The sequence below is a fragment of the Pteropus vampyrus genome, unplaced genomic scaffold (assembly GCF_000151845.1).
Source record: "Pteropus vampyrus isolate Shadow unplaced genomic scaffold, Pvam_2.0 Scaffold185, whole genome shotgun sequence".
Classification (NCBI taxonomy): Eukaryota; Metazoa; Chordata; class Mammalia; order Chiroptera; family Pteropodidae; genus Pteropus; species Pteropus vampyrus.
In genome coordinates this window covers 754,785-772,772 of record NW_011888966.1, presented here as the reverse complement: position 1 = coordinate 772,772, position 17,988 = coordinate 754,785, and the positions used below count along the sequence as shown (strand labels likewise).

General features: G+C 45.8%; 1 protein-coding gene across 1 annotated transcript in view; it reads right to left on the bottom strand.

Moving 5' to 3' along the window:
- Positions 1–17,988, bottom strand: part of ABLIM3 (actin binding LIM protein family member 3) — a 105,026-nt gene that overhangs the window by 16,365 nt on the left and 70,673 nt on the right. Inside the window, exons 9-11 of the mRNA XM_023537288.1 lie at positions 10,124–10,182; positions 8,210–8,281; positions 1,784–1,913 (exon numbers count right to left, since the gene is read on the bottom strand). Of these exons, the coding sequence (XP_023393056.1) occupies positions 1,784–1,913; positions 8,210–8,281; positions 10,124–10,182 (261 nt within the window). The remainder of the gene's footprint in view (positions 1–1,783; positions 1,914–8,209; positions 8,282–10,123; positions 10,183–17,988) is intronic.

The window sequence follows — 17,988 nt, the reverse complement described above, 5'->3', positions numbered from 1 at the left end:
CTCTCACTCCCTCAAAAACAGACACGATGGGACCTTTCTGGGGCAGCTGAGAAAGCTGTAGATGAAACAGTAGGACGAACTCCTGGGGAAAAGTGAGTAGGGAGGGAAAACCTGAGCTCAGAGTTGGGAGACTGGTCTAGTCCCAGCTCTGCTGTAACTTAGGGTGAGATCTTATCCAAATTTCAGCTACAAGGGCACCTATCACTCTTTCTCATGCTCACCACCTCTAGCCACACTGGCTTGCTACCAGTTCAGTATTTCAGGGACATTGTTCTTGCTCTTTGCTCTGCCAGGATGTTTTTCTCTGAGATCGTCTCCAGGCCAGTTCCTTCTCATTGTTTGGCTTCAATGTCACCACCTCCAAGAAGCCCTTCCTGACCACCTCACCTAGCCCAGCTTCCCCCATCCCAGTCATTCTATCACATGCCCTGTTGTATTATGTTTACAGTACCTACAATTACCTGAAATTGTCCTTTTACTTGTTTACTCATTTACGATCTCTCTCCCCACATTAGAACATCGTGAAGGCAGGACCTGGGCTGGTTTGAGCACAGTTGCAACCTCAGGGCCCAGAACAGTGCCTGGCTGTACAGATGGAATAACAGAGGCTCAGAGAAGCCAAGTGACTGGCCTGAGGTCACGAGCTTATAAGCAGCAGGATTGGGATTCGATCCCAAGAAATTTCGTGCAAAAGCCTCTGACTTTCAGCTTGGTTATGGCTGCATCCATCACAGCCCCTAGACATCCGAGACACTTCCCTGGGCTGCTTGCTGGCACTCCTGACCAAGGCTGGTTCTGTCAGGTGGAGGGACTAAAGCCTGTCGGGGCTGGAGGATGGGTTAGTGTGGTGCCTGATTAGGGAGGGTCCCCAGGAACCGGCTTTGCCTCGGTGCCGGTGCAGGGTGCCTGGCGACCCCATGGAGCATGCACCCATATCGGAAATTCCGGGCTGGCAGCCTACCTGGGATGTGAAAGTGCTTGGGAGCCTGGTAAGAGGTTGGAGTGGAGGACCTCACATCTAACTGGCTATGGTATGGAGAGCTCCGGCCACTCTCGGGCCCTGGAGCACGCAGGCAGTGGTCCCCAGAGAGAACAGAGGCACAGAGAAAACAGGCATTAACGCGGTGGCAGTGTAGGCAGCAGTGCGGTGATGGCAGCGGGGATGGTGCGGAGGCGGCTGTGCGTTCATGCACTGCGTCTGCAGAAACAGGCTTCACCCTGTTTTCTTGCTTCACCCCAAAGTCAGATTTTGTGGGTTGTAAGAATCAACTCCACCAAGCTGCAGGAAGGTGTCTTTTTCTCTCCCTCTTAGCTCCCAACCTCCCCAACAGACCCCTCCTTTAATCGTTCCGATGTCTTTACCCCTAATCTCAGGGCCGGTTGTGGACACCTGACTAGATTGGGTGGGGCTGGCTGTTGGGCAAAGGCCAGGCCACAGTCCCATTTCTGGTCCTCTGGTTCTGTCCTCTGGATGGGGTTGGCTTAAGGATGAAGACTGAAGCGTGTTCTTCCAGCCAGGGTTGCTGAGATGCCCGCCACTTCCCTCTCCTGGCAGTTCGCCACCCATCTTCCCATGGTTTCTCTTCCCACTCACCCCTGCAAGGGCATCTGCAGGGACTCAGTGAGGCCCCACCAGTCACCTGGATGGCCAAAGGCCTGCCGAGGGCCATACTGTGATGGAGATTTCAGGGAAGCCCTGTTCTGTCCTGTAACTGGGAACATCAAGCCACTGTGTTGTTCCCCTGGCTCTTCCTGCCCATTTGGGGGCTTCCTCCTTCCTTACCAGAGCGGTAGTAGTGGTGAGGCGAGCGGGAGAATGTGGGGGACATGCCCTGCCGGCTGTAGGTGGGGGAATCGATGTATCCTGGGCTGGAGGCTCGTCTCTGCCGGAGGTCCAGGTTCTCATAGATGTCCTAGGGGAGGAAGTAGGGCTGTGAGCAAGGCTAGCAATTAGGCGAGCCTCTTGCCCAAGGGCAGGTGACAGGAAATCTGGGATACTAGGGCCTGAAGCATGGCACTGCCCTTCTGAATACAGAGACTCCCTCCGCTCCGCCCCGCCCCCCCGAGTTACACCCACAGCCCCAAGGAAGGTTGCAGAGAATTTTTAGGGCCTTCACCTATCACTTACAGGCCCTTGACTAGAACCTGTAGGTCAAGTCCCTGGAATCCTGGCTAAGGATCATAGAAGCATTGGGGAAGTCGTCTCTGGGTACAAAGGTACATCAGGTTTGTCCCCAAACATTTCTACCTTTTATGCTACTGCCACTTCCTCCAGGTCATGCTCCTGTCTCCCTGTGGCTGCCCTGGTTGGGGGAGCATCTGGGCAAGGGCTCAGGGTCTGCTTGGTCACATAAAGGGACATGATTATATAAAAGGTCTCCCAAAGCAGCTTCATTACCTGGGAGTAGGGGGACAATGTTCCCAGCGACTTAGAAGCGGAGAGTTGGAAGGCAGTCGTGGAAGGAGCAAGAGGAGAGCGAGGGTGGGAGAGAGGGACAGAGAGCAGTTAAACGATTCAGCGAAGAGGGGTTCTCAGCTGCCCCTGGCCTCCCTCTCCAGATAACAGCCTCCCTTCTAGAATCCCAGCAGTGCTGACAGGTAGTAGGAAACCTTGAAACTATGCCCTGCTTTTGCAATGGGAAACCCAAGGCCCAGAGTGGGAACGGGATAGCTCGGGGTCTCAGGGAGGCAGTGGCAGGGTCTTCGCCTGGATCTAGGCTTCTCTAAATGTAAGTAAGCTCAGAGTCATTTCATGACCCTTCCCTGTCCTTCTACCAGTTCATGACCCCTCTGTAGTTCATGAGGATAGTGACAGGGCAGGGGACCCATCGGCACGGGAGTTGGGCCGGTGGTGGTGTGGCAGGCTGGGGATGGACCATCCCATCTGCGGGGGTCTGCTCAGCCCTGGCCCATCAGGCCAGGCTGGGATGCCCAGTCCACGTGAACACAGCTTCTTAAATTTCCAAGACAAATTAGAAATGCAAATTCTTAGGTGAAATCTCCCAATGTTTAAATGTTAAAAATGAATTTACATTTTTAAAAGCTACTTTGTGAATGAAACAAATCTGGGGGCTGGTTGTGGCTTTTGGGCCCGTGTGCCATCTCTGCCTTCAGGAGAATCATTAGCATCTACCAAACACTTGGTCCCTTTTTCCTGGGGGCCAGAACCCAGAAAGTCTTGCTGCCGGGCTCTCAAACCAAATGGAACCCAGTCCCTTTGGAGAGAAAGGGGACAGTGGTGGAGCAGGGACGAGAATCTGGGTCTGTGTCCTTCAGGCCAAGGATCCTTCTGCTCCAAACGATCTCAGCTCGGGAGTCTGGGATGGAGTTAGACATCTACTGGAGCACTGACTGCCGGGACCTCCAGGATAGTGGCCACTTTGCCTCCTTTGGAGAGCATTTTCTCTTGTTCAGTAACCATTTAATTATTTCAAAAGCCATATGATGCTGAGTTTTTATAAGAGTTTCTCTCTTGCTCTGAGCATAGGGGCTTAAGGCCAGGTTGCAAAAACCAGAGAACCTGCTAACCAGGGATTATAAATCCAAATGGCTATTGAGCATGGCAGGGGATGAAAGCCATGGGATATATATAAAATTTCTCCACTATAAGAAAAACAGCAGGTCAAGTGATAGCAGTTACAGGTTCTTAGCTTCATTGCTGGGATTCTCAGGGAGTAGTGGGGACTCAGGAGAACTCGAAGCCCATGTCCAATCTGTAGTGGGACACTATAATGCTCCCCATTTTCAGATGGCAGAAACACCGGTGTAGTGCTGTCAGCTCTCATTTTTTCAAGAAAAGCCAGGCTTTTGGATAAAACCTCTTGATTTTTAAATGTTGACTATACATTCTAGTTGAAAAGAGTCTAGGGGCCATCACTGTGGAGGACAAAGTGTCTGTGACAGAAGGGACTGGGGACCCCACGGGCCTCCTCTTCAACAGCCCCAGAGAGAGGAGCAAGATGCCATACCTCTCCATAGCCACATCTCTCCAGCATCTCGTCAGACGTGTATCTGGAATGAGGCTCGTAGGAAATGAGGTCGGGGCGTTGTACCTCGTAGATGGACTTAACCTTGGGGAGAGCTGCCAGGTCTTTGTAATTAAGGATCTCATTATCCACTTTAGCCTGGGGAAGAGGGAAATGGACAGGAAAGGAGCAGAAAGATAAGAGAGAAAGGAGAGAGGAAACAAAATCCAGGCACAGGGGAACAACCTTCTTCGGTTTCCACTAAAAACAAAACTTTAAGATGGAAGACTCACAGAATGTTCGAATAAGACAGTCTTAGAAGTCATCCATTCCTATAGGGCTAACACTGATTGAGTGTGTATGATAGGTGAGGCCTGTGCTTTACAGGATTTATCTCCTCCAAATGTCATGATGCCTCTATGAAGTGTCAGTATTATTTCTATTTTTCAGATGAGGAAACTGAGGCTCAAAATGTTCTTCATTGTGCACCACTTAGCCAGTAGGTTTGAATCTAGTCTGAACTCTACAGCCTGGGTGCTAAATGCCTTCTGACCTCACAGAGTGAGGACACCCCATTCACAGCATCCTTGAAGAAGATGACGAAGATAGTAAAGACAATCATGATAGAAAACATTTGCTAACATTTAGTGAGCCAGACTCTGTCTTAAGTCCCTTATGTGGATTAATTTAGTTAATCCATACAACTCTCAATAGTAGGTTCTAATATTATCCTCATTTTTGAATAAGGAAACAGGCACAGAGAAATCAATTAACTTGCATGAGGTCACACAGCTATTAAGTAGCAAAACCAGAATTCAAACCCAGCCACTTTAACCCGAGAGCCTACCCTCTCTAGTGTCCTCTCCTATTCCCCAGGGTGGGGAGTTCACTGGCTTACACCTGTCAAAGTGCTATACTCAGGAAGCTGCTCCTACATTTAACTGAACTGAGCCTCTACCTACCACCTGAGTTGCCCTGAGTTTAACCCTCTAGAACCACATAGATGAGGAGACAGCTTCCCCTTGTGGTTCACGTCTTGTGGTTCCTGAAGCCCTGTCCTTCCCATGTCTGCATCCTCCAGCTGTTCCTTCTGTGACTCGGTTTTTGCTATGGTTAACCAGGATCTGTCCCCTGTAACTACTGTGGCTGCAAGGGCCTGAGGTGAGGCACATTAGGGGAGAGGCCACTAGATGGGGGATCCAAGGAGACTCTATGATCCTTATAAGGTTCTCCCAGTGCTTCAGGGGCCAGGTGAGTCTCAGGGTCAAGACTACTGTAGAGAGAGCAACTTTTATAAAGACCTTAGAAGTGCTGATATTTTAAACAGTTCCCAAGGCCCTTCCACTCTTCCATCTCTGTGCCACCCAAATCCTGTTTGGGCACTGAGTTGTTTATTCCCCTTTGCCCTTAGACTCACTGTCTACTTTTCCTTGCCCTGATCTAGGCTCTGAGGCCCCATGGACTGTGTCACAGGCTCCTTGGCTTTCAGATGGGTTTGACCAATGAGGGTAGCTGCAAAGTAGGAGGTGAAGGAGAGACTGTGTCCTCGTCCCCTTGTACCGGGCCCAGCCTCTGGGTCTATGGTTGAGCACGACTCTTGTCTGGGCTGCTCTTCCACAGATCCAGCTCTTAACAGCCCTTCCCTTTAGACTGAGGGTGGCGACATCTTCCTGCTGTTGTAGTCCCTGGGTGCTGCACTCTGTGGGTTCCCTAACCCTGCCCACTGCTCTGCAAATGCTCCCTTCACAAAACCCGCCTCAGCTTAACCTTTGAGATGTGCCATCTCATTGCTGCCAGACCCTCCCTGAGTCAGAAACCCATATCTGCACCAGTTTTGGAGTCTGTGGGTAAAGAGAACATTTATTATTAGGAGAGTCCACTTGCTGAAGTAACTGCTGCCTTTTGTCCTGGGATGTTAGATCATGACCTTGAGAGCTCTTGGCATCTTTCAAACTTGTCTCGACCCATTAATATTCATCTGAGCACTACTCTAAACCTCAAAAACACCAAATTTATATTTCTTCCAATAGCTGCCTTGTTCACAGGTTATAAATGAGTTTACAGTGATTGGGCAGAGGCATCCTAACATAATTAGCCAGGAAGGAAGGAAGAGACCACCTGGGACTGGTCCAAATCAAGCTACCTGAAGATGATTCTAATAGTCAGTGGGGGATGGAGCAAAATATGAAAAAACCTGTCCCCTCCTGATTCACGGATAATTCTATTTTAATACCAAACCTCTGTATTTATGAAAATTAAACCAATGCTCTATCTTTCTGCCTATTATTTCTGCCTGTCCCAAAAGTGGTTGGATGGATTCTTCTCTGAATGTGGAAGCCATGTTTGGAATAGTCTGACTTAAAACATGGCTGACGTTGACAGGTATAGTCATTCCCCAGAGTAGCCGAAGGTGAGGTGGCATTAAGGGGAGAGCATGAGACTACAGAAGGGGAGACACATGCAATTTATTCGAATGATCTCAATTCCCCCAGCTAGAGGGCACAATGACAGGTGTCCCCAGTTGCTGCCCTTCATCTGTAGCCAAGCTGCTTCTCACAGGGGCAACTCTACGAGCTTTCTCTAGGACTCCAGGGTGAACATCACTAGGGCCTGCCTACCTTATTTCACAAAGGTTAGCAGTGTGGGGAGACCAGCCAGGGATTAAAGACATTAGAGTGCAGCTCTCTGTATCCCGAGCTCTCATACCATGGTAACTCTCTTTTGGAGACAGGCTCACTTTTGTCAATAACCTTCTTACATTATAGGCCCTGAAACCAAACTCATTAATCCTGCTGTGGTCTGGCCCCATTCATATCACCAGTGGGATTATCATCTCTCTTGTTCTGGACAGGAAGTTTCAATGAGTACAGCCTATGATCAAAATCGCTTACCTTTTGTGGGAGACACATGGCTATATTGACCATATTGAAGCTGCAGTCAATGATTACTCTTACATTTTTTTTTTTTTCATTTGAACAGAGGAAGAAAGGAAAGGAAACAGTTTTGTCAATGGGCATTATCCACAGATCAAGGGGAAACTGGATGTGGATTTGGAGTAAAATAATGATCTAGTAATGATAGGCAGGACCCACCCAGGGCTGGCTGGCTTGAGGACTGTCTCTAACGCTTCTTCTTAGGGTTTTAAGCTCCAGACCATCCCCCTACGTTTCTGGTCTGCGTAGCTCCTTTGACTTGAGGCCGAAACAGTCTGGAGTCAGCCAGATTGAGGTTTGCTTACTTTTGGTACCCTCCGCTGCTCATCGTGGTCCTGTCTGGCTCTGCCAGCCCCACCTCATTTACCTTACTCCTCCCATTTATCTCTCAGGTTTGAGCTTAAATATTTCTCGGAGTCTTCTCCCAACTGAAGACTGTCAGGTCCCTCTGTGCATCTGCAGCATCATCACAGCACTGTGCACTTTTCTTCCTAGCACTTATCAGAGCTACAACTGACTACCCGTGGAATTATGTACTCAGTGTTACACATCAGGTCAGTGCAGTCCACCGCCATCTCCCCAGAGTAGAGCAGAGCGCCGAGCAGAGTAGATGCTCAGCATGCATTTGTTGAATGAATGAACAAATGAATAAATTACCTACCCAAGGGACCTCTGAGGTCATCTAACTCAACTCTTGCCCTTTCTGCCATGTCCCTGGCAATGATGAGCGTCCTTGTGTTTGAATGCCTCTGGGGATGGGAGGTCAGACACATGCACGAGGTTTCCTCCACTCCTGGACTTGTTATGTGATCAGAAAGCTGATCTTTAAGTCTGCCTGTCTTTTACAGCTGGGTTTTCACATTCATATGGCTTCTCCTTTCTGCCTCTTTATCACATACCATTGTCTCCACATTGACATCCCACCCAGTACCCAATCTGAATACCACTCTGATCCCCAGTTTTTAGCCTGCCCTTGTCCCAGTTAAGTAATGGGGAAGGTGCACACTGCAGTGGTTTCAGAGCTCGTCGAGGGCATTTGCTGTTGTCGCACTTTCTTTCTCATGCTCCCTCTGAACTTGATATTATCCATGTAGCCGTGTGCTCCCTGAGGGCAGGGGCCATGTCCCCCGTGTCCCCCACTGTATCCTCGGGAACTAGCACAGAGCCTAGCACATGACAGGCCACACTAGATAAAAGTAGATACCAGTTGGATGAAAACCCGACAGCTGTCTTTGGCTGTCCTTAGAGACTTTTTAGGTTCCAGGCAGGGGGATAAGAAAGTCCTTCTGGTGGCTGAAAAGTGATACATACGCAGATGACTCGGTTGGGTGACCCAATGCTGGATCCAGGGGGTGAGATGGAAGTTTCAGACGTCCGCCTGTGCTGTGAGAGAGATGAAGGCAGAGGGGTGAGAAGCTGCGCCTCTGACTGGTGGGGAGGGGAATGCGGGATGTCAGAACACAGCTCCTCAGGAAACATTAGCGATACTATAAAGAGCATTCTCTGGCTATGTCTGTACTTTCTCTTTATTTTCTACTTTTAAATTTTATTTTTATTATTATTATTTACACCTACAGCACCTGGCATTCCTAGGTGGTCTCTCATCCAAGTACTAACCAGGCCCGGCCCTGCTTAGCTTCCATATTTTCTACTTTTTAAATCAATGTCTGAGTGTGAATGAAAACAGAAATACACAGGACTTCAGGCTGTTGCACTGAATATAGATTTGCTTTTCATTTTATTTTTTTAACATATTCGTAATTGACGTTTTAGGTAGGAAGTTACTCACAAAACACTTTATTTTGAGTTAACTCAGGCAATAATGTATTTACTTTAAATGAATTAAATTGGTTAGAACTCATTTCTTAGCAGGTTGTTTATGCAAAATATAAAAGTGGGTAAAACTTCATGTAATGGTACAATATGCTGATTCTTTATAGCGTATCCATTGCAAATTGACATCAACCTAAGTGATAAACTTACAAAAAAAAATCTCTAAACAGCGGCAATGGATTTAACAGCTCTGTTAGCAGAACTACACTCTGTCAATGTCAGTACATCTCAGAGGGTGGCGGCACTTCGTGGTGAAAAAGGAAGCAGATTGGGAACCAAGGACCACTACTGAACCGTGTGATTTTAGGAATCCCAAAGTCCTGGTCTGAGAAATGAAGGGGCTGGTCTTAGAGACTGCTAAATTCCCTTTTAGGAGGCTCATCCTAAAATTTAAAGCATTCTAAGTGGGGCTAAATAGCAGTGTTTCCCAAGCTGTGGATTGCGAACTAGTGTGGCTCTGGGGAGATGAATTTAGGAGGAGCATTTGATAATACTGAGTTGTAGAGTGAGAGAGGAAAATGTAAAATTCTATTTCAGTCCTCTCAGATCTAGGAGGAAGTCTTAATTTGGTGCTAAGTCATTTAGATAGCTTTCTTGATGACTGCTAATTCCCCAATACCCACTCCCCGCCCCCTTTTTTTAAACAGAGTGCAGGCAACATGATCTAGCTAGAATTCTAAAATTTATTCTTAAGAATTATTTAATTTTCATCAAATTTAGAGATCATTGAGTGCCTGCAACATACACCCCAAGTATCCCCTCCACAGCATCGAGGACCAAAGAGTCCAGTCCTTGGATCAAGAACCCAGAGTCTCATTACTTCCTGGTACAGTTAGAGCACAGTCATTCAGAGGGAAGCGGCCCTCAGCTGGTCCAGCGTTATGCCTGGAGACTGCCTGGTTGCATTACTGTGGGCAAATCACTGCCCTCTTTAGACTTTGATTTTCTCATAAGCAAAACAAAGGTAAAATTCCTTGCCCCACCTGCCCCATGAGGTTAAAGGAGTCAAATCAGACAGTGGCTGTGAAGATACTTTGCAGACTCTCAATTCCTATGACAATCTTGACTATTATTATTAATAAATGATATTAGGCTGGGGCACCTCAGAGAGGCTGCCATCCTGGTGAGCAATGGTTAGGTATGTATAGCCTTGCTCCAGAAACACTTAAAAACTCAAATTACTACATTGCTGTACAGTATTGAAAGTGCTCTCACATCTGATGTCTTAGTCCTTCAAAAACCCCGTTAGGTGAGTGTTAGCATTAAGGAAATCCTAGGATACCTGCACACACTGGGGAGTGTGCACACTAAGGAATGACCCTCTGCTAAAGCATAGTGCCCCTGACCTGTGGCAAAAAGTAGCTGGGCTGGTACCACTACCAGCTTGCTTACCTTTAACTTCTTCTCTGCCCGGGCTGCCTGTTTGCAGATGGGGTGCCAGACCTCAGAACCTAGGGGGCCAGGAAAATAACAAAGGCTCAGACCTTTTACACCTACCAGCATTCATAGTCTCTCCCCAGCCCTGACCTCCATGTACTCCCTGGACAGTTTATGTGCTGTCCTCTACACGACAGCCAGGAGGACCCCCTGGTTTTCCCAGCTCTTTGCTGCTACGTCAATTCAATCACCTATGCACTTTTCCTGCCTGTCCACATTTTGCCCATTCATCAAGGTCTACATCTCACATGACATCTTCTTGCAAATTTTCTTACCTGCCAGCTGAGAGTGACTTCTCTCTCCTCTGTGATCCATAGTTCTTTGTATCTCAACACATGCAACTTTAAATCATAGTAGCTTATGAATTTATCACCCTAACTAAATTAAGAGCTCATTCGGGGCAGGAGCCGAGCTTTAGTCATTGCTGGATCTCCCTCAGCATCCAGCATGGGACTTTGCTCTCAGAGAAGGCTCCGTACATGTTTGTGGGGTGAATAGATGAGTGGATGATTGGCAGTGAATGACACATAGCAGGTGGTTAATAAATATATGTTGAATGAATGAATGGCAGCGGAGGTGAAATAAAATGACAGACTGTGGTGACTTCAGCCTTGCTTTCTCTTCAAAGGCTTATGACAGTCCATCAGAGCTGTCACATTTAAGGGAAGTGTCTTGGTGTATATTCTGCTTAAGAGCATTGTCTTGACCTTCTAATTCCTAAGAGACTCCAGACTCTTCAAATTTAGTATATTGTAAATGCCCACATTTTATTGTGGGTGGGAATCCAGTTGGCTGGCCCCAAACTGAGAGGCCAATTTGGAAAGGCATGAGCAACAGGTGGCTGGTCACATGTTGAAAAGGAGCCCCAAATATTACACGTTCCCCAAAGAAGGGACAGGTGTCCTGGATTAGAATTAAAAATAGGAACATATTATCCCTCTGGTGCCATTCCTCTTGTAACCAGCTGTAAAAGGAAAGGAGCCAGCAAATGGCTAGATTCCTGAGTACCCAGATGGCATTTGTTTGTCTGACTTTGTTTTTAGGATATACTTGCCATTATGGTTTGTTGCCTGGAACCCCTAGGACTGGAATAATGGCCAAGTGGCGGGGGGGTGGTGTAATGTTGATAGTTAGACCCAAAAACACAGTGGAGAGAGGATGGGCCTTAAGTAGGGAGCCCTGAGCTCCTGTCTCTGCTCTGCTTCTAACACCTCCCCTCAGTGGGTCCCAATTTCTTTATCTGAATAACAAGGGTGTTTGTTCCTGGTGATTCAACACAAGCTTAATTCCTTCTATGTAAGGTGCAATGGCTCTCTGAGCCCAGTAGAGGGACTCTGGGTCTGTGGCTTGATCCAGCAACCTCAGGGTGTGTCCACTACTAAGCGGTAGGTGGGGATCCCTGCTTTGGGGAGTTATCAGAGAGAGTATTTCCGGGTCCTCTCTGAGTTGCTGCTGAATCCACTAGGAGTTGTTTACCACTGTGGCTCTGGCAGGAAGCACATGTTACAGGTCACTGTAGGATGTTTAAGAAGATCATGAGATTAAGTGAAAGAGGCATAGGAAAGGTAAAGGGTTAGGCAGAAGTTCTCATGGGAGGAAATGATGTGTAAAGGGAGGGGTTCAGACAAGATGGTCTCTCCGTGCCATTGAAGTATCTGTTCTGAAGTAAAGCTTAGACACAAATGGCTTCAGCACTCTGCATACAGGAAAGCAGATTTATATAAGAAGTGAGGGGGGAGAATCAAAAGGGAGAGAGAAAATATAATTAGAAATGAAAAAAAAAATCAGAAGTTTGGGAGTTGGCAGCATATCATTTAAAGAGGGAAGGAATTTGTTGGTAGTTAGCAATAAACTTAGATAAGTGAAGGTAAGGAACGACGGTTTGCTCGTGGAGACCCCTATGAAACGTGGTCTGCTGCGCTGCTGCCATCAGTCAGCAAGCAGCACAACGCGACACTGACAGAAAGGCGACATCCTGAATGAAGAAGGTTATTCTCTTCCGTGGCTTTATCTCCAGAGCCTACAATAGTACCCGGCTCATCTGTGTTTAATAAAGAAACGAATGAATGACTGGTTGGACCCCACCTTTGTATTTTCAAAAAATGTAGAGTAATATGTGCCCAGAGGATGATGGTGACCAGAATGGAGAAGGGCGTAAGGCAGGGGCTTCGCCGTGGAGAAGAGAACACAGAGAGAAAGGTGAAAGGTTTTTGTTTCTTTGAATAGTTTAATGCATCTCGTGGGAAGAGAGATTAACTTGTTCCTCATGTCTCGTAAACTAGAACAAGGACCCATGGCAGAAGTTTCAGGGAAGGAAAATTTAATGCCTGAAGATGGAATGGGCTCATTCTGCAGGCGAGCTTCCTCACAGGAAGTTTACAGTATTAAAGCATACACTGGGTGGATGAACGCTCCGCGGGGTTATTGTCGGGGAGGTGCATCATTTGGTGGTCACACTCACAAACATTTACTATCCCTCCCAGCTCTGGAGAGTCTATATTTCTATCTTATCAGGCTTTTCCGTATAGAAAAAATAATTATTTGCCCCTATCCATGATCTTGACTAGAATGTCAGTTCTATAAGGAGCAGGATTCATATCTGTCTTACCTGAAGATATACCTGCAGGGACTACAGATTCTTAATTAATACTCACTGAGCGAATGAACAAACAAAGGAAACATGCTGTTCTATGTTAGGCCAGTTGAATTCTCTAAGCTGGGTTCAGAGATTTGGATAAGTGGTAGAATCTAGACTCTGATTCGACAGCTACCATTTCAGATTGAGTGTAAGAATTTTCACTAGATTGGGGTTTGTTGAAGTGTGACTTGTGGACCACCTGTCGTCAAGCAGCCTGGTAAAATTCAGATTCCTAGGTCCCTAGAAGAACCCCTGAAGTCAATTTCCTGGAGGTGGGGCCTAGGAATCTGTGTTTTTAACAAGCTCCCTAGGTGATTCATGACTCTAAATTAGAGAACCAGAGGGTTAAATACCAGTTAACACTTCACATTTGTTCCCTTGGAATGTCACGGGATAAAGAAATCAATTTTATAAGACAGGACTTTTTAACTTCTTGTAAAAACTCAACATTCTTTGCTTGTTAGACTGACTCCTGGTTCCACGAGTCACACTCTCATCCTCTGAGACTGTCACCCATGATTCCAATTTCCACAGTTAAAACCTCCTGTAAAGGTTATGGAAGTGAAGGATTAGCAATTTCTGTATCAGCTGACTCAGAGATGGAGATCTAAATCTCTGAAACTGTCCCTCAGCCGAGTATTAAGGCTGTTTTTAATCCTTAGCAGAGTCAGCATTCAGTCTTAACTGACTGGTTACAGCACACCTCACACCTGTAACATTTTGGACTTATTTAATGTTTGAGAACCCACCCACCTCTCTGCTGGACATTGAAATTCAGTTTGTATTGTTTTGCATTAGCAGAGGTTTTAATGCCAAAGCCGGAGCTGGTGCCATAGTTTTCCAGAATGCCCGGCCAGGGTTACAAATAGAGCAGCGACTGAAGCTGGCCCACCAAACCTTCTGTTTGGGCGGTAGAGTGTTTTTTTTTTTTTTTTTTAAGTATTTTTGAATATGAATGCTTTAAGACCCTGCAGGTGGCCAGTGACCCATCCTGCCTGCCAGCCAGTGCTTCTCACTCAAGGAGTTTAAGCAGGCAGATGAGTTTTCAACCCCTGAGCCTAGCCAGGGCAGTCTCTCACATCAGGGTTCTTCTCCGGATTTCTCTTGACCACAGCAGAGTGAGGTTTCAGAGTTCTGCCTCTATGTTGGCAGCACTACCTTTGTGACATAAACTTGCTAGGATGTTGGAATGGCTCCTTTAAAATCCCCGCCCAGATAAACAAGTGTGGAATATTATTCAGCCATAAAAAAGAATAAAGCACGGATACATGGCACAGCATGGATGAATCTAGAAAACATTACACTGTGTGAAAGAAGCAGACACAGAAGGCCACTTATTGTATGATTCCATCTATGTGAAATACCCCAAATACGTAAATCTGGAGAACAGAAAGCAGATTGGTGGTTGCGGGGAGTTGCGGGGTGGAGGAATGGGAAGCACTCCTTAATGGGTGTGGGGTTTCCTTTTGGGGCAATGAAAATGTCTTGGAACTAGATAGGGGTGGTGGTTGTAAAACATTGTGAAGGTACTAAAAGCTACTGAATTGTTCTTTTTAAAATGGTTGATTTTATGTTATATGAATTTTATTTCAACTAAAAAACTCTGCCCCACCCCCCACCAGAAGGTGGACTGCTTCTGTAGACCACGGGCTACTCTTCACTTGTTACTAAAGGTTCCAAACTCAGCAGCGGGGAGAAGAGTGAGCCCTTCTGTTGCATCTGACATATAATAACAACAATATCATCATCATTATAATCCTGGGCACTGGTAAATCTTCACCACGTATTAAGGCCATCTACACATTATTTAATGTAATATTCTTAAGGGGTTCGAATTCATGACTGGTTACATCGCTTATCAGCTGCATTGTCTAGGGCAAGTCAGTTACCTCTCTGTGCCTTAGTTTCCCCATCAATATAACGGGGATGATAATAGTACTTGCCTCACAGGTTTGTTGTGAAGATTAATGAGTTAATACAGCGTCCCCCTTACCCGCGGTTTCTCTTTCCGCAGTTTCGGTTACCTGAGGTCAACCACGGTCCGAAAATATTAAACGGAAAATTTCAGAAATGAACAATTCTTAAGTTTTAAATTGTGTGCTGCTCTGAGTGTCGTTAGAAAATCTCATGCAGTCCCACTCCGTCCTGCCCAGGACATGAATCATCCCTTTGTACAGCGTATCCATGCGATACACACTACCTGTCCATTAGTCACTTAGCGGCCCTCTCGGTTATCAGATCAACCGTCGCAGTAACGTAGTGCCTATATCGAAGTAACCCTTATTTTACTTAATAATGGCCCCAAGTACAAGAGTAGTGATCCTGGCAATTTGGATATACCAAAGAGAAGCTGTAAAGTACTTCCTGTAAGTGAAAAGGTGAAAGTTCTCTACTTAACAAGGTGTTAATATCATTTTCCATTATCACAAAAAGAAGGGTGAGTACAGTACAATAAGATAGACTGCATTCGCATAACCTTTATTTTAATATATTGTTATAATTATTCTACTTTTAATTATTGTTGTTAATCTCTTACTGCGCTTCATTTATAAAGTTTATCAGAAGTATGTATGTAGAGGAAGAAACATAGTATATACAGGGTTTAGTACTTCCTGTGGTTTCAGGCCTTCACTGGGGAGTTGTTTGTGTTATTATTATTATTATCTCCTCCCCTACCAAAAAAATTGTTCGCCAGGATGCAGTTTGAGTTACGCAAAAGGAGTAAGGAGAGACTTGCAGGGGCTGGGCAGTGTTTACTCTTCTACTGCTGGAGCTGGGGCCTGGATGGGGGTGGGGCTTGCGGTAAGCAGAGGACTAGCTGTGCAGGTGGAGTCGCTAAACAGAAGCCTGGCGTGGCTGCCAGCTCACCCTTCTGGGAGGTTGGGCTGGTGCCCAGGGATGAGGGCGCCTCGGGAGAAGTAGAAAAGACCAGTTTGCCTAGAGCTGACATGACAAGTGGGCTTGAAGCTCAATACAGAGGTCGAAGGACAAATGTGCTTAGCTGCCATGAAGCTGGTTCCTATGGAGGATATCAAGTGGGATGAGGAAAGGAGAATGGCGGTACCGAGGTGCCGAGTTAATTTACAGGAAATAATAACTGCCGAAAATAACAGGACGGTAATGAAAATATTTTGAGTGCTTACTATGTGTCAGGCACTAAGTGTTGTAATTATTCTTGTTGTTATTATTATAATTAATAGAGAGTTCCTGTGCCAGGCTTTATGCTACTCACTTTATAACAATATTACTTAACTAAAAATAATAATGATTAATAATGATAAGGATAATAAAAATAAGGATAAATAATAATGGTAATATTTATGAGCACATATGCTGAGCCCTATGCTAAGTGTTATGAATAATGATGATGATATTTGCGATAGCCAGCATTTATTAGTGCATGGCATCATGGGGAATGGCCATTTCTACATTACTGGGTGTTTATCATGAGCTCAGACTGGCAGAGCCAGTGGTGCCAGGCTCTGTGCTAAGCCTTTACCATGCATTCACTCCTTTAATCCTCGTAACAGCTTGGTGAGGTGGGGCCTATCGTTATCCTTGTTTTCAGATGGGGAAATTGGGGTTTAGGGAGCTTAGATGTCTTGCCCACATGTCCACTGCTATCTCCCCGCCCTGCCCTGGGTGTGGGTGGGCATGTGACCAAAGTCAGGCTCCTTGGAGTCTCTCCAGGACTTCTCTGCTGAACCTTGCAGGGAACGATGCCCCTCGGTGCCTGTGTTGGCTTGGGGTTGGCTGTGACCTCCTTCCCCCGACACGGAGGCAGCCAGTTTGGGGCAGGAGAGCACGAGGTCACACACAAAAAGCAGGTGGGAAAAGAACCTGCTGACACCTGCAGGTCCGTCAGTCCAGCCTTGCTGCTTCTAGACCCTTCTCAGTTCTGTGAGCTGATCAATCCTCTTTTGTGTAATACAGTTTGAGATGGGTTTCTGCCACCTGAAAAGTCCAGACTAATAAAACATCTCATTGAGCTAAAACACGAGTATCTGACAAGTTCTTGACTTGCCCAGCAGGCAATTTTGTTTCCCAGAAAATAGAGGAAGCAACCAGGGAAATTGCTACTCTGGACCTAATTCTGACCAACATGGACAAATTAGCGGGTGAAGTGGATGTGACATGTAACTGGTGAAAAAACAGCCACATTGTCTTGAGTTTGTGGCGACTTGAGAGGAGCAAAGTGGAAACAGAATTTAAAATACAAACTTTAAACTATTATAGTATAATTTCTATAGGATTCAAGATATTTGGTAACCCTAAAAATCTAAAAAAAGTGCAGCTCATCAAAAATTAAAATATACTCTATTTAAAATGAATACACTTAGTAGAGTCAGACTTTAGGAAATATTAATTTAGCACAGTAGCAGGAAATGTTTAAAGAGTCTAAAATTATGTAGCAGGATTGGGAAAACATAAGATTTAAAGTTTTTAAGCATAACTCCTACAACCTAAGCTGTCAGTAGAGAGATCCAATTTAAAATAACGCTAAACTACTAAATTATAGCAACCAATATTACGTTAGTGCCTTTTAAAGTGGGGTTTGATGAGATGCATAGATTACGCCTGAGGGCTAGTGTTCTATAATTCATAACAACGGGCAGCACCTCTCCTGAACACGTATCAGCTAGCTCGGTGCATTTCTTTTACGGTACTTGTCAGAAGACAATGAGGCCTCAGAGAAATATCAGTGGCATTCCCAGCTGTGTCGGAAAGACACACCTCCTGGTACCAGGCCACTGTATCATCTGAACTAAAAAAATGTGATCTGAAATAGACTCAATTATACAAGAGAAGGGTTTGGTGTAATTATTAAAGCCAGCTTTAGGGCTCTGTTCTGGATTTGCTTTAACACAGAACTGAGGCTTTTCATTTTACTTTGGACCGTAGACACCTCTGAAAATTTGATGAAAGCTACAGACCCTCTCTTTAAAGAAATACACCTATATGCAAACTTTGTCAGGCAATTTCAGGAGATTCATCTAATTCAGAAGGCCACCTAATAACCTCAGGTTAAGAATTCCAATAATAAATGGAGGAAAATTGTCTTAAACAAATCCTAGCAAGACAGACTAGCTAACCTTGGCCCAGGGACATAACCTCCCTAAACTTTCTTTTTCTCTAAAATGCAGATATTAATGACTTTTGATTTATAGGGTTGTAACGATAA